This window comes from Vulpes lagopus, chromosome 23 (assembly GCF_018345385.1).
Source record: "Vulpes lagopus strain Blue_001 chromosome 23, ASM1834538v1, whole genome shotgun sequence".
Lineage (NCBI taxonomy): Eukaryota > Metazoa > Chordata > Mammalia > Carnivora > Canidae > Vulpes > Vulpes lagopus.
In genome coordinates, this window is record NC_054846.1 from 19,586,847 (window position 1) to 19,602,991 (window position 16,145).

The 16,145-nt window shown below is 41.9% G+C and overlaps 1 protein-coding gene across 2 annotated transcripts; it reads right to left on the reverse strand.

The window, feature by feature from the left end:
* Positions 1-553: 553 nt before the first annotated feature.
* On the reverse strand, positions 554-15,717 carry LSM6 (LSM6 homolog, U6 small nuclear RNA and mRNA degradation associated). 2 transcript variants are annotated; one of them, XM_041737769.1, is made up of 4 exons: positions 15,561-15,717; positions 6,876-6,991; positions 2,957-3,070; positions 554-849 (listed from the first exon to the last, which is right to left on the reverse strand). In XM_041737769.1, the coding sequence occupies exons 2-4, from the start codon at positions 6,967-6,969 to the stop codon at positions 815-817; spliced, it is 243 nt and encodes an 80-aa protein (XP_041593703.1). In that variant the 5' UTR covers positions 6,970-6,991; positions 15,561-15,717; the 3' UTR covers positions 554-814. The 2 variants fall into 2 exon arrangements, with proteins under 2 accessions (XP_041593703.1, XP_041593702.1); XM_041737768.1 differs by lacking the exon at positions 15,561-15,717 and adding an exon at positions 14,121-14,206.
* Between the last annotated feature and the right edge of the window lie 428 nt (positions 15,718-16,145).

The window sequence follows — 16,145 nt, forward strand, 5'->3', positions numbered from 1 at the left end:
AAATTCCCACCCCCCCCCAACCACCGTTCACCAACTGGAACCTGAGTAAGTTTACGAAAGTCCAGGCTTTGCTTTAATCTACAGGACTGCCAGACAGATGGCGGTACACAACTGGCTCCTCTCCTACTGTGTTCCATAAAAATTAGAGAACGATATTGATGCCCATGCTCTTGAAAGAAGGCAAGAAAATCTAGCAAGCTAACTGGGATATCACTAACCTTCAGACTTTCCCCCAGCTCCATGCAGAGTCCCACTTCCTTTGTGGAAGTGCCAGCCTTAGGTCCCCAGCTCTATTTTCTATCTGGGTGATGGAATCGGAGGCTGAACCTCTGACCTCACAAACCCCTTACGGCCTCTGATGGAAACTGGATGCCTCTGTAGAACGCTTTCACTCGAGCATTGTGTGTGGCAAGCCAAAGGAGATGGGATAGAGGAGGACATCTCTAAAATGTTTTAGTTATCATCGTATGCATCCTTCCTCAGACACAGGGTAAAGCAAACCAAATCAAATGACACTGCTTGAGACTTGAGTTAAAAATCACGTACAGAGAAATGGATTTTCTTTTTTTATTCATTTGTGTTCTGCACACTGACACAGAGGGAAAAGAAGATGCCTGGAACTTAAATATGGAGGAGCTCTTTACACTACATCCACAATTTTGTGCCCTTTGCTCACTCGCATGTCAGTGAAAAATTGCCAACTATTATGAAACAGGACAAGTCACAAAAGAACCAAAAAACAAAACAAAACAAAACAAAAACCCTCATACAAAAAATATATCCAAGTGTGAAAAGGATTGTCCTCTTGGCATCTTCACATCCTTCTCTTCTGTGTACTTATATACAATACTGGAAAGAAAAAAATAAATATGCTGAAAAAAAAAAAACATGTACTAAAGTATCATAATAGCAAGTTTTAAAAGCAAAAAGATTTTGGCCTAACATCTCTGCAAACTGGAAGGGATTTTTCATACTGCACAATAAATTCTATGATATTAAAAACCAAATTTGAAGAACCGAGACCTGGGTTTGATGTCTTACAAGGACTGTGTTCTAGTGTTCACTATACATTTGACTGCAAATCGTGACCAAGAGAATAAAATAAAATGGACGTGAAAATCCCTGGAATCTAAGGACGTTTTATAATTCTGCCTGTAGTAACATAAATCTACCAGACTAAACTTCAATTTAACAATTAAAAACATATTTTCAGGGACACCTGGGTGGCTCAGCGGTTGAGCGTCTGGCTTCAGCTCAGGGTGTGATCCCAGAGTCCCAGGATCGAGTCCCACATTAGGCTCCCTGCGTGGAGCCTGCTTCTCCCTCTGCCTATGCCTCTGCCTCTGTGTCCCTCATGAATGAATGAATAAAATCTTAAAAAAAAATTTTTTTTCAAAAAAATTTTTTTCATCCATCTTTCCAATATAAACTTTAAACCTGCTATTTACTATTTTAATTACAACAAGATAAACAAGATCCGAGGAGTTTTGGGGGGGTTTTTGCTTTGTTTTTAAATACTAAAATCTTTATTCTGAATTCCCTTTTAAAGTATCAACCTTTGGTGTTATCCAAAGGTTTGCTCAGCAAGCCCTCATGACCACCCAAAATGAACTCCTTGGGATATGTGGTACCTAAGAATGAGACAAAACTTAATAACTAGGTGACTGTGGTCAGGCTTTCACCAGAGGTGTTCCGCCCTTCCCACCTCCATGCCTACTCAGACTCTGACACGTCCGTTCAAAGTGAACATTCAGAGGTATCTTGATCAAAGAACATGGCACAGATTAAATAGAATCCTTCTTAAGAGACAAGGATATGAATCTGGGAGTCTAAAGATAACTACCACTGATTTCATCATGGAAAAAGTTATATGAAGGGAAGTGTCAGAATGATGGTAGAAACATGCCCAGGAAACTGGACACACCCTGGAGGTAGTGTCCATGTGACAGGATCTAGCCTGTCACCACTCACAGGTGACTGCTGCTCTAAGCTGTCTGTAGATGGTGAAAGATCATAACATTTCCAATAAATGGAGAGAGTAAAATAAAACTAATATAAAAAAACAGGAAATTCTACATGCTGAGAGGGATAAAAAGCCAACAAAAGATCTATACAAAGATAAGATGTGAAGAAATACAGTACTATAAGAACTAGAGATAGAAATATCTACAATAAAAGTCAGGATATTTAGTTCAGTGTAGAGACCCAACTATTAATAAGGGGGGGAGGAAGAAATTACCCAGAACTAAAGAATGCACATCAATAAAAACCCCAAACTCAGGAGCCCCAGAGCTGCATTTGGGGAATGGGATCAAAGGGGGGGGAGGGTTGAGTCAAAGGATAATTTTCTCAGTTTTGATGTCTTCCTCTTCCCCCTGAGAAATTCAAATATGACTTCATTGCTAATTCTTTCAAACAAGGTACTTAAAAGTAGTCATAACATTCATAGCAATGTACTGGTTGTTAAGAAGCACATCAACTTTAGAATCATTTTTCCTATTTTGTCATTTTTGCCAAACTAAAGGAGGCCAACCTCCACAAAAAGCATCTGAACATTTAAGAGAGAAAGGCCAATCAGGACAGGCTAACTGCAAAATGATGCAAACCAAAGATTATGGGGCAAGAGTGGCCACTCTTACAGCTCCAACTTCTGATATGAGAGGCAGTGCTGGGGGAATGTAATAAACTGTACTCAGGGTTCTGAATCAGTGTCCTATTGCCCCTTAGGTCCTTGTTAGTGGAGAGAAGGAAGGTGAGAATGTCTATTCCAAAATTCTATGAAGCATCCTAAAAAAACTAGCCACAGTAAAGATCTGAGATAGAAGAAGTTAAAAATAAACAAAGCAAAACGAAAACTAAACTTTTGAATTATGTAGAAAATCTGTGGGGGATCCTGATTATAGACAAAAAGGCTTCTTTGGGGATGTTGCACAACTGTACAGCGAGAGATTATTACCATTGTTTCCACGGATAAATGCATCACCATACTTATTCTTCAGCTGTCCATTTACATATTCTTCCGTCTGCTCCAAGGCTATATTCATGTAGCCATCCAGGCAAGCCAGGACCCCTGGAGGCAGATTTAGTCAAAGAGAAGATATACAAGGCAAATAAGAGTTGAAAATTACAGGGTACACCTTAGAGCTGACAATCTCATTATTTGTTAGCTCTCACATCCTTAATATAAAAATTCACGCTGTAAGTGAAACTCAATAGTTTCATTCTATGCCAATGTGAATGAAGGCTAAGAAGCATACAGTGTGAAAGCAGACATGGATGCATTGCTAACAGGGAAAACATCAAACTATCACTTGCTGCATGGGACGTGTGATCACAGCAAGTTCTAAAGCCTTCACAAAAATAACGTAACGAGCAGACTCCAAATAAAATACCATTCTTTGAAAGCTAAAATCAGGAGTTGGGCAATTATGCACGAACAAATGACCACTGGCCAAGGCTCCTCACTTCCAGGGGCATGTCTTACTTTAGCCACTAAGTAAAATATGAGTCTGGCAGATTTACTGCATTCTTTTGCAACATCTACTGCAGCAGATGAATGTACTCCAGGGTTAAGAGGAAGTCTCCACAATCTGTTAAAATAATAGAAGAGGAGATAGCAGGTGCTCCTGAAGGAACATCTTAAAGCTGTGACTCACAGTGAAGAGCAGCTTGAGAAGACAGGGCACCATATTGCATTATAACACATCCCTTTCTGTTTTGTTACACTTAGAATATTTTCAAATCCAGACTAATATAGAAAAATGGCCAAAAACATTCTAAAGAGCTTTTAAGGAAACTGTTTGAGTCAATCTTTTTAATTGTGTTGAGATGGTATAAATTGTGCACAAATGCCCTGATAATTTTTTTCAAAAGATGAAAATATAGAAGCCTCCGAGTCTCTAACTTCAAGTGGTAGTATCTAGAAAAAAAAAATTAAGAATACTACAAGTTTGATACAATTAGCCAAATCGATAGCTTCATTTAGTCTCCACTTCGTTAATATGCTCCTCACTCCCTGCCTCTGCCCTCATTTGCCTCTAAACAAAAATGTTTCTTTTCCAAATTGTGTAATGAGAACACACGACGTTAATCTGACGGAATTCTGCTAGAAGCTGTACACTTTCAAATAATCAGAATAGATTTGAACAATTACTAACAATTATTTCCCATCAAAAGAAAGCCTAAGATAAAACTTTCCTGTTTATTTCCTACTGTATTATTTTATATCTAAACCACAATCCTAACTAAGTGAGCAAGAAACTTCCAAAACATGATATGCAAATGTTTGAAAGTTAACCCAAAGCATTTCAAAATGAAATATTCACTAGTAAAAAGTTATGTATTCTCCTTGCAAAGGTTGATTTAAGAAAAAGGTTCCAGGAGGTTGTCATTGTCTCTAAAGGGATAAAGTACCTGGAAGAACAGGAAAAAAAAAAGTTTTCTTCAAAGTTTAAGAGAGGGATCCCTGGGTGGCGCAGCGGTTTGGCGCCTGCCTTTGGCCCAGGGCGCGATCCTGGAGACCCGGGATCAAATCCCACATCGGGCTCCCGGTGCATGGAGCCTGCTTCTCCCTCTCTGTGTGACTATCATAAATAAATAAAAATAAAAATAAAAAAATTTAAAAAAAAAACAAAGTTTAAGAGAAATTGCTACAAAGAGCTGGGTTTTTAAAATTTAATCATGACAGTGACTAGCCATGTGAAAGGCCTCCAACCTCCCTAGTAAACAAAAAAACAGAAATAAAATGAAACTATAACTTGTTGCCAATTAGAATGGAAAAGCTGAAAAGAAGGGGTTGGTGAGAACCCACAGAAGAATAAGCCCATCTGCCTTGAGGGGAGGGCCACTTGGCACACTCATTAACACAGAAATCCTAGCCTAGGGAATTTATTTTAAAGAAATACTTGGATACATGTCAAAGGAGAAAAGCTGTTTACTTAAAATAGCAAAAAACAAAAACAAAAAAAAAAAACAAAAACTGGTAAACACCTACACATCTATCAATAGGAAATTGGTTAAAAACAAAAACAGAACTGTGGTACATCCCCACAAGGTACTCCTATACAGCATTAAACATTCTATATTATCAGAGAACTGAATATATATATATATTTTTTTAATTTTTATTTATTTATGATAGTCATAGAGAGAGAGAGAGAGGCAGAGACACAGGCGGAGGGAGAAGCAGGCTCCATGCACCGGGAGCCTGATGTGGGATTCGATCCTGGGTCTCCAGGATCGCGCCCTGGGCCAAAGGCAGGCGCCAAACCGCTGCGCCACCCAGGGATCCCTGAATATATTTTTTTAATGTAAAAAGAAAAAAAAAAACAGAATGTATGCAGAGCTGATCCTATTTATATGAAATTATGCTTATATGCACTCAGGTCCAAACTGGTTAGCCTGATTCTCTCTGGATGGTAGAATTTGGGGAGACTGCTTTCTTCTGTATATTTTTCTTCATTATTTGCTTTGAAATTCTTTAGAAAAGAGAGATGAAATGAAAAAAAAAAAGAAAAATTCATATACTACCTTTACAAATAAAAATATTATCCCTAACGAGTATAGAGAAAAAAGTCAGGCTAGGCCGCTGAACTCCTCAGTGAAGTGGGTTCTGAGAAGATACTGAACGCAATGTCCCCACCCTAACCAACTGTTGAATATGCTCAAATCTCTTAAAGTCTATTCTCTCCTCTGTGCTCATCAAACGTTCATGGGTATGAAGCAGTACATAGAGACTTTATACCTCAGTATTCAGTATAAATCCATTAGTTTCCACTATAAAAATAAAATTAAACTGGGTTATTGATGTCAAGAAACTAAAGCAGTACATAAACAGCAGAGTGGCTCCTTAACAAGGCTTTTAAGTCAGGCTTGAGTTGGGAGTCCTAGCTCCTCCCTTGCTAGGTAGGGACAAGCATCTCAAAGGATTTATGTGTAGATAAATTGGAAACTGAAATGATTAGCACACACTGGACACATAGGAAGTTCTCAGAAAAATTAAGCTTACAAGAGTGGAAAGAGGAAAAAGCTCAAGATTAGCATCCTCATTCAGAAAAGAGACAAGGAATGGCTTTACTCTGCTAATGAATGAGTAATCTGTACCCAGGGAAAAATTCCAGGTAATTAACACATTAAATTTTGGAAGATTAGGGTTTCAGTAACTTTAAAAAAATGGAATTTGATACCATTCCTCCTGCAAAGTTCATTTCAGTAGTGTCACAGCCTCTTAAAAAGAGCATTCTCAGGGGATCCCTGGGTGGCTCAGGGGTTTAGCGCCTGCCTTTGGCCCAGGGCAGGATCCTGGAGTCCCGGGATCCAGTCCTGCATCGGGGTCCCTGTGTGGAGCCTGCTTCTCCTTCTGGCTGTGTCTCTGTTTCTCTTTCTCTCTGTCTCTAATGAATGAATAAGTAAAATCTAAAAAAAAAAAAAAAAAAAGGGCATCCTCTAAACTAATGGGAAGGAGTACTTGGATAGCATGCGCACCAGAGGGTGGGGAGTTCAGGCTGTAAGGTGACACTGTCTAAACAGTTGCTTGTCCATCTTGAATACTTGGGCAAAAACAAAGGCTGCCATGACAGGTGTTCTTCCATCTCCAGTTATTCATGCCTGAGGTGGCTGAGAATCCTGGCTGTTACTAGGACGTACACATACGGTCTCAAAGCAGAGACAGGTGACAGCAGTCACACAAATCACACCAGAAGTCAGAAACACACACACTGAACCATCTCAGCAGTGGAAAAAGAAATGGGCACAAAACCTACTGGTAACCACTGCTTCTTCATTTGACTGGGTATGTTTAAGAGCTTAATAAAAACCAGTTAAGTCACATTTACTTATTTAGTTGCACCAGTGAGGACAAAGCATGAAAATATTACCTCGATAATCCACTCCAGAATTCAATTTTACCACAACTGGTCGTCCGATGATTTGCTTTAAGAAGTCACTAGGGGTTTGCTTCCGTAGACTCATTTTAACAATCCTGATCAGAAATCTGAAAAGGAGCAATAAAAGCCAAGACAAAAGTTAATCATTTACTCAAAACTCAAAAAAAGCCCTGAAGCCTTCAACATATTTATAGGAAATCAAGTATCAAAAGAGCACACATAAAGACTCAACATTATTCGCTACTATTACAACACGACAGCTAGCACGTTTTCAGTACTTACTACCAGCCAGATACTAAGCTAATGCATGACCTCAGTTGGTTACCCCACAGCAACCCTACACCACAGCTCCGTTAACAAAGCCCCTGTTCTTAATCACTTGTCACTACTGTCTCACACCGTCAGTATACCCATTACAACCACTGCCACCTCCCTCATTTACTGATGCTTAGTCTATACTGAGCCACTCTGCTGAGATCCTAATAAACATGATCCCATTTAATCTTTATAAGAACACTGGGAAGAAAGTCTTAATATCTCCATTTTGCTAATGACAATAAAAGCACAAAAAGCTGAAATAATTTGCCCTCAAATGTGATATAACCAACATTCAAGCTCAAAACAAGTATATTTTAAAGTCTATGTTATACAATGTAGACATATTTACAACCAGCTGATGCCAAAACAGTGTTTCTAAAAATCATTATAAACATAGTTGAGAGCTAGTATCTGAGTGTACTATATGCCATGCCAGCACTTACCTAAGCACTTTTTATGTTTTAATCCATTTAAAATTCACTACCTTATGAGGTAGGTGTTGTTTTTAATCTTCATTCAACAGATGAAGAAATAGACACAGAGGTCCTGCTCTGGTCACACAGCTAGTAAGTGGATGACCAGCCCATGCTCTTAATCACCACCTTATACAGCCTCCTGAAAGTAGCTATTGCAGTTCCTATTTACTGTATTACAATTAGAGCAGATATACTCTATTTAGTTAAGAAAAAAGTATTTTTAAAAAAAGTTTTTATTTTAATCATCCAGTGTCCATTTCAAGTGCATTCCTTAATTCCTATCCCCTATTACACCCATCCCCCCACCCACCTCCCCTCTGGTCACTGTGTTCTCTGTAGTTAAGGGTCTAGTTTTTGGTTCGCTCTTTTTTCCCCTTTTCTTGTTTGTTCTGTTTCTTAAATTCTACATGAGTAAAATCATATGGTATTTGTCTTTCTCTGACTGGCTTATTTCACTTATCATAATACTCTCTAGCTCCATCCATGTCACTGCAAATGGCAAGATTTCATTCCTTTTTATGGCTAATATCCTGTTTCATACACATCACACACCACACACACACACCACCTCTTCTTTACCCATTCATCAGTTGATGAACACTTGGGCTACTTCCATAGTTTGGCTATGGCAAATAATGCTCTATGAACAATGGGGTGCATGTATCCCTTTGAATTAGTATTTTTGTATTCTTTGGGTAAATACCTAGTGTGATTGCTGGATCATGGGGTAGTTCTATTTTTAACTTTTTGAGGAATCTCCATACAGTTTTCCAGAGTGGCTACAACAGTTTACATGCCAACCTACAGTACACGAGTGTTCCTTTTCCCCCACATTCTCATCAATACTTGTTTCTTGTGTTGTTGATTTTAGTCATTCTGACAGGTATGAGGTAATATCTCATTGTAGTTTTGATTTGCATCTCCTTGATAATTAATGACACTGAGCATGTTTTCAAGTGTCTGTTGGCCATCTGTGTGTCTTCTTTGGAGAAATGTCTGTTCATATCTTCTGCCCATTTTTTAATTGCATTATTTGGTTTTGGGGTGTTGAGTTTTAGAAGTTCTTTCTATATTTTGTATACTAAACCCCCCCCCTTTTTTTGTATACTAACCCTTTATCAGAAATATCATTTGCAATATCTTTTCCCTTTCCACAGGTTGTCTTTTAGTAAAAAAAAAAAAAAAAAAAGTCTTGAAATTCAAGAATAGGAGTCTGAAATACAGACAGAACATTATATATCCGAATCAAACATACATAGTTGCCAATCACTCCTTTCCAAATTCATCTTGTTATACAACAGTTTCCTGGCTCAAAATATTTTGGTAAACAAATGTAACAAAACTGTGGTTACTTAAGCAAAAACTGCCAGCAAAAGGACTTTGGAAAATGTTTTTGTTTCAAATTCAGCTACTGCTATTTAGTAGCCATATAGTATGGGACACTTAACAATCCATATGGAGAGCAGCCCCGTGGCTCAGCAGTTTCGGTGGCTCAGCAGTTTAGCGCTGCCTTCAGCCCAGGGCCTGATCCTGGAGACCAAGGATCGAGTCCCACATCGGGGTCCCTGCATGGAGCCTGTTTCTCCCTCTGCCTGTGTCTCTGCCTCTCTCTCTCTCTCTCTCTGTTTCTCATGAATAAATAAATAAAATATTTTTAAAAAATTTTTAAAAAATCAGTATGGATACAGTATCTTAAGGACTCTCCTCAAGAACTCAAACCTTTTTTAATCAGGATTTTTATAACACTTTCTTTCATAAACAGCACTGCTTACTTCTCTCAGCCACTCCATGATCTGAGTACAAGTTCAGGAACATCATTTGGAGATTTTTCTCACAGTGCATCTGTGCCAGCTTAAGCAGTCTGGGTAAGCTAGAATGCTCAGTTAATGGCTTTTCATTTCTTCAACAAATACATACATGTCCACACATATTTTCTGGGAAATTCAAAAACATGGCATTCACACAAGTTCTGACCTTAAAGAACTTAAAATCCAGAAGAATTTAAACTCTTGTTCAAAGGGTGTGAGTAAACAAAAGTGATTATAATTTAAGTGAAATAATTCTCTTTAATTACAAAAAGTCAACATCTTAAGTTAAATAAAAGAAAATGCAAATTTCACAAAGTATTCTTAAATTTGGGGCTGTTCTTTGGACCATTCTGCATTCCATCTCCCCAAGGTTTGAAAGATGGGATCAAACGGGATCAGCTAATTATTTTACTCAGCAAATTTTAACTTAACTGGATTGCCAGGTTTGTTTTTGTTTTTGTTTTTAGTTAGAGTCTCAGTCAATATCTGGAATTACAACTACTATTCAGGACGACCACTATTCATTCCAGACTCAGACCACACAATTTTATTTACACTGTTTTGAGTGCAAGAAAAAAATGTTACAAAGTAAATCCTGTAACAGACTCAGTACTCTTGATGAGTTTAGTGAAAACAAACAAATCTTCCCATTCATCTATAAACTGCCTTATTTATGTCCCAAACACGGGCTGTTTTGTGGCTGAACAGGTCTAGAGAGACTATAAACTCTAAGGGCCTGATTGAGACTCAGCTCATGAGTCAGGTACATTTCCTATCGTATGTAAAATCCCATGATGGTACTTTCTTTCTAGGTACAAGACTGAGATGAAACTAGCTGTTTACTTTGTGTTGAAAAAACAAAACAAAAAATAAACACTAAGGAGGCAGACGCCTGGGTGGCTCAGTGGGTTTAATGTCTGCCTTCATCTCAGATCATGATCCCAGGGTCCTGGGATGGAGTCCTGCATCAGGCTCCCTGCTCTGGGGGGAGCCTGCTTCTCCCTCTCCCTCTGCCACTCACCTTGCTTGTACATGGTCTGTCTCTCTCTGTCTCTCTCTCTCTCTCTCAAATAAATAAAATCTTTATAAAAAGATTTTTTTAAAAAATCACTGAGATGTATGGTCATGTGAAAATCTAGTTGACAGGAATATTAACTACCCTGTGTCCAAAGTTAAAAGTTAATACAGAAAAAAATACAAGCCTAGATAAACGCTGGTATTAGCTATTTTTAAAAAACATTATTCATCTTCTTTTTTCATTTTTTTAAAAAATAGGTAAAACTCTTCTCTTCTAAGCTCATCAAAGGTCACAGCTCTGTCACGAAGCCACATGTTTACTCGGATTAGCATCACTCTCTTCCTGAAGGTGTTCCATACCTCAAACTTTCGTTCAGCATCAAAGGGTCAGGTGCACGGGCTATGGGTGCAACGTTGTTAACATGTCCCACACAGCCTCAGGCCCTCAGAGGGTACACTCCAAAGCGGGCACAGAAACACATCAATGGAGAACTTTTTAAAAGCTGTATGTCTTGGGATAGAATTATGCAGAGACTAGTGCACAGAGAAAGCAGCTCCCTGAGCACAGGCTGAGCAGGGCAAGGGCTTTCTGGAGGTGACACCAGCGCTGAGTGGGAAGGAAAAGGAGGGCCGTGTCTGAAAGGACAGAAATCCTAGCAAAAGCACTGGACATGTGTTTGGGATTGAGGAGAAAATGTTGCAGCCAAGAGGATGAAATGTAGCTGGTATGTGTATGTGTGTGTGTGGCAGGCATGCATGTATGTGTGTGTGTAGCTGGTGTGTGTGTGTGTGTGTGTAGCCAGGGTGTGTGTGGCAGGCGTGTGTGTGTGTGTGTGTGTGTGTGTGTGTGTGTATGCATATGCAGCCGGGGTGTGTGTGGCAGGACCACATTCCTGGCAAGCTCGGCAAGCCAAGCCAGGCTGGGAGAACTTGAACTTGAGCCGCCAGGTCGGTTTCCTAGCATGAATCGATGGGCTTACTTGGAGATTCTGCTTCAGTGGGTCTGGAGAAGAGCCCAGGAACCGGTCTGCACATGCCTCGCAAGTCTGGGGACTACTGTGTCAGGCGCAAAGTACACGAGAGGGTCACAGGCAGAGGCCTGCGCAGGCAGTGCAAGTGGGCCGCCTCAGCTGGTTCTGACGCAGCACCAGTCCCCTACCTGGCTGTACTCGGTGGAACCTGTCACTATTCTCTTACAATCTCCACCTTTTCTATACAAGTCTTTTCTCCCTCAAAAGTCACGTGAAAGGAAAGACTACTACCAGGCTTGTCATTTTTTTCTTCAGGACATCTACATTCTGCTAAATCTCTTGGGAAAAAAAAATACATTTCAAAAGTTATTTGAAAAGAGGGTGGCTGCTTCAAACGCATTCTATCCATCACTCTAAGAGACCACATCTTCTACATTTATCTTCATTAGGCTTCCTTGGTACTCCCTGTTACTTAATGACTTGCCCATAAATCCATTTTGTATGAGTAAATTGGTCTCAACATCACAATTTTTCCCATCACTTGGCTCATGTAATTTTAAGTGTTCATCTTTTAAATTGGTTAAGGCAGAAGGCAGAGTTCTGGCCATGTCTGAAGCAAGAGAAAAGCCTCTTGAACCATAAACACATAAGAGGAAAAAGGCCTCCTTTCTGCAGGGTCACCTTGATAAAACTTCTCCCTTCAAAATTAAAGCCATAATCACCTCTATGCCTCTCTCCCTCCCGTGACTCCTACTCAGGTTTGTTTTAAATGACCTATTTTCAGAAATGGCTATTAAGTCAAAGGCAGTATATTTTCTGCCAGAAGCTACTGAGAGGTCTAGTATAAGAACATCTGCAAACTGCCCTGCAGAGATTTTTTTTTAGTAGAAGAATGGAGGGAAAAAAGAACCAAATTTTATTCATCCAACTATGTGCCTGGTTGTTAGATTCACGAGTGATTCACAGTAACCCTGCAAGGTGGTAAGCAGAACTAAGGCTTGGTCCCAAAGCCTCAGCCCTTTCAAAGCTGCCCTTTGGAGCATGTCTAGATTCTCCCCTTACGCGTGGGGAATGGCCACAGACATATATGGAGATGTAGGGGAGATCCAGCTGGAGGGTAGGAGCACTGCAGGAAAACTGCCTCAAGTGACAAAGTGCTGTAAACTAGCCTGCGGAGAAATACAATGGTCAAAGGTTAAGCAGTACATCTAATGTGATTTTGAGTTACATCACTGAGCAGAAGGCATGCAAATCCTTGTTTCTTGGCAATGTTTACCTGTAAACTTTCACCTACTTGAGGGCATCAGACACTGAAAACAGCTCTCAAAATATCTCCCTTCTCGGACAGAGGGGGTACCTAGCCCTCTTCTGAAGGATTCATGCCAATTCCTCCTCCCCATCCAGGAGAGGGCCACTTTCCTCCCCTCTCTCACTCCAGCCAAATCCAGCACTAAAGAGCACCCCTTCCCATTTAGCAGGCTGTTCTGCAGTTTTCCTGTTGATCAGTCTCCCACAGTAGGTTCTAAGCTTCTCAGAGACAGGGGAAAAGGAACCTAAGCTCACCGGCCAATCCTGTGGGAGACATTTGAGGACAGTGCCAAGGAAAATCCCTGTCCCTTTCACCCCTACCCGCAAACTATGGGTATAGTGACTAGCACTGCATTATCTGTGCACTTAAATGGCTATACTACAGTCATATCTCTGCTACTGACCACCAAACAAAAGACAAAGAAAATAGAAATGTTTCTGTGTTGTACAAGAACCAGCTGCATCTGAGTCAACAGAGATGCTTGTTAAAATGCAGATTCCTGAAGCCTACTACTCCTAGTCAGACTCCCCAGGCAAGGGGCACCGTAACTGACATTTTATAAAGCTTCCCAAATGATTCCTGTAAGCAAATGCGGACATCTGGAGACATTCTGGACGGTCTTGAATGAGGAGGGTGGTGCTAGGACATAGAGGCCAAGGATGTTGCTTAACATTCTAAAAAGCGCAGGACAGTGCTCCACAGCAAAGGATTATCCGGCCCAAAATGTCAACTGAGGTTGAAAAACTCTGTTATAAACCCTTTATCAAAAATCCATTGTTCTCTAGTATCAAAGCAACAAGGAGTTTTAAAAAACTTTCAAGGTATGACAAATGAGAACAAACAGCTCAATTCTAATCAGATGATCAAGTACAAATTCTAACTTTTTAGATACTTTATCCTGACATAAAGGGAATCTGAAAACAACTGTCAAGAAATCTTGAAGGGGGGGAATCCCTGGGTGGCTCAGCAGTTTGGCACCTGCCTTTGGTCCAGAGCACGATCCTGGAGTCCTGGGATCGAGTCCCACATCAGGCTCCCTGCGTGGAGCCTGCTCTTCCCTCTGCCTGTGTGTGTGTCTCTCTCTCATGAATGAATAAATAAAATCTTTTTAAAAAAAAAAAAATCTTGAAGGGTTGCCATTTTAAGTAATGGATTTCTAGTCCCAGTCCTGAAAATGGTCAATTTCCCAAGTGTTACACTTCCGTCAGATGACTAAAATCTCTGTTATTTCTAACAGGACAAAATAATTCAAGTGATGCCAAGATTTTTAAAAATTCTCATACAAGTATGCCACAGTTTAGTGAGGGACCACCCAATGCAGCATAAGGAGTACTCACTTGGGAGATAGGAAACCTGAATTCTAATCCCAGTTCTGCTACTTAATTTAGCTGTATACCTTGGAGAACTCATCATTTCACCTCTCAAGGCCCCAGGTTCCTCATCTGCAAAATAAGGGAGTTATGCTGGATGACCACTTAAGAGATCATCCTGCTCTAACATTGTCAGCCTATGCAGGAACTCCAGTAATACTTTTACACACACACACACACACACACACACACAGACCCAAGATAATTCTCTAGACTCCTGCACAAAATTCAAGCAATTGGCATTATGAAACACCACCATAAAAAAAAAAAAACAAAAAAAAACAAAGTGAGGGTGACATATTAGAAATACATATTATGAGCTATCATACTTTTGGTGAAAACAGGCACAACCTTACATGAAACGTAAACTGCTAAAACTCTCCTGGAAAACAATTTGGCAAGGGGTGTGTAGATCTGAAGAGACCTTACCAGAGCGCAGCACCTATGTGTAAAAATGTCCTTGCTCAGAATCCATCCAAGTGAATCATCCGAAATACAGTTTTAAAAACAACGTTTATAAAAAAAAAAAAAAAAAAAAAAAAAAAAACCCACAACGTTTATCAAAGTACTACCTGGGATGCTAAGATGAAACAAAAATTCACAAACACCCTAAATGCCTCACAGTCGGGGAACGGCTGAATAATTTACGGGGCCTACACAAGGACAGAACAGGTAGCCCACCAAAGGGTGCAAAATCAGAAATGACATCTAAGAGGCATTTTCCAGTGAAAGGGGACAACTATCTGCGCTGTTAACTGATAGAACAGGTGGTCTTAGCTCAAACAGAAAGTAGCACGTTCAAGAGTAAAGATGGGAGGGGCTCGGTGAATAGCACTTTCTTCGCTAAGCGCTTCTGATTCCAGCATCTCAACAGCCTCGTGTCTCTGCGGCACGGCGGGGGGGCGGGGGCACCCTAAGGCCCCAGCCCCGGCTCCAGCCGCGCGCACACCCGCGAGCCGCGAGCGCGCGCTCATCCGCCGCAGCCCGGGCGGGAGGACCCGACGCCGAGCCCTGCGGGCGCCCGCGGCCCGAGGCCCGGGTAAGGTGGGCGCGTCCAGCTCCGGATTCCCGGGCAGGGGAGCCACCCCGACGTGGACGTGGGCGTGGGCGTGGGCGTGGCCGCGGCGGCCCTGGAGCCCTCGGAACCGGGCGCGGCCCACGGGGCCCCGCGGCCCGCCTTCCCGCCCACCACGCCGGCGAGGAACCCGCCAGCAGCCCCGGTCTCGGAAGGCAAGTCGGCGGCGCCGGGGGGCTGCCGCGGGCGCCCGCGGGGCCCATCGCCCCTCCGGGGGGGCTCTGGGCCGGGCCCCTGGGGCCCGCGCGGCCCACCTCCCGGCTGCTGCTCCCCACACCCACCCCGGGCCAGCGAACACCGGGGCCCCGCCGCCCGCGCGGCCGCCCGCTCACCTGGCGGCCGGGACCCAAACCCCCGCTCCGGGTGGCGCGCAGCTCCGGCCTCCGCCGAAGCCCGGGCGAAACCGAAAGTGAAACTGCGAGAGCAGGCGGCGCGCCTCTGCGGCCGCCGGGGAGCGCCCTTCCGGGCTACGGCGGCCTGCGGGGCCCAAGAAGGCCGGGCTTCGGCGGCGTGCGCCCAGCCGGGAGGCTCGTTTGGCCCGAAGGCGAAGTTGGGGCTTTGGCGGTCCGAGGAGAAAGAGCTGCCGCTACCTCTTCACAGAAAGCAAACACCCCTTAAAATACTTAAAACAAAACAAAGCCTGGAAGTGATCTTTTAGGCGGGATTTCCTTTAGGCAGAAATGCAAGCAATAGCTTGAAGTCCTACGGAACTGGAATGTACTACTAATGTAATGAGTATACAGGCTCGGAAAGGTCCTTGAATAAGTGACTTAGTTGAGTAAGTTATTTATTTATGCAAATAAATAAAGCAGGCATCCTCAAACCTTTGAATCCGCTTTGGATTTTGATTGGGTGATGAAGTCATTATTAGCAAGAGATTGTTTCCATGGCAACGTAATTGCCACAAAAAGAATTAA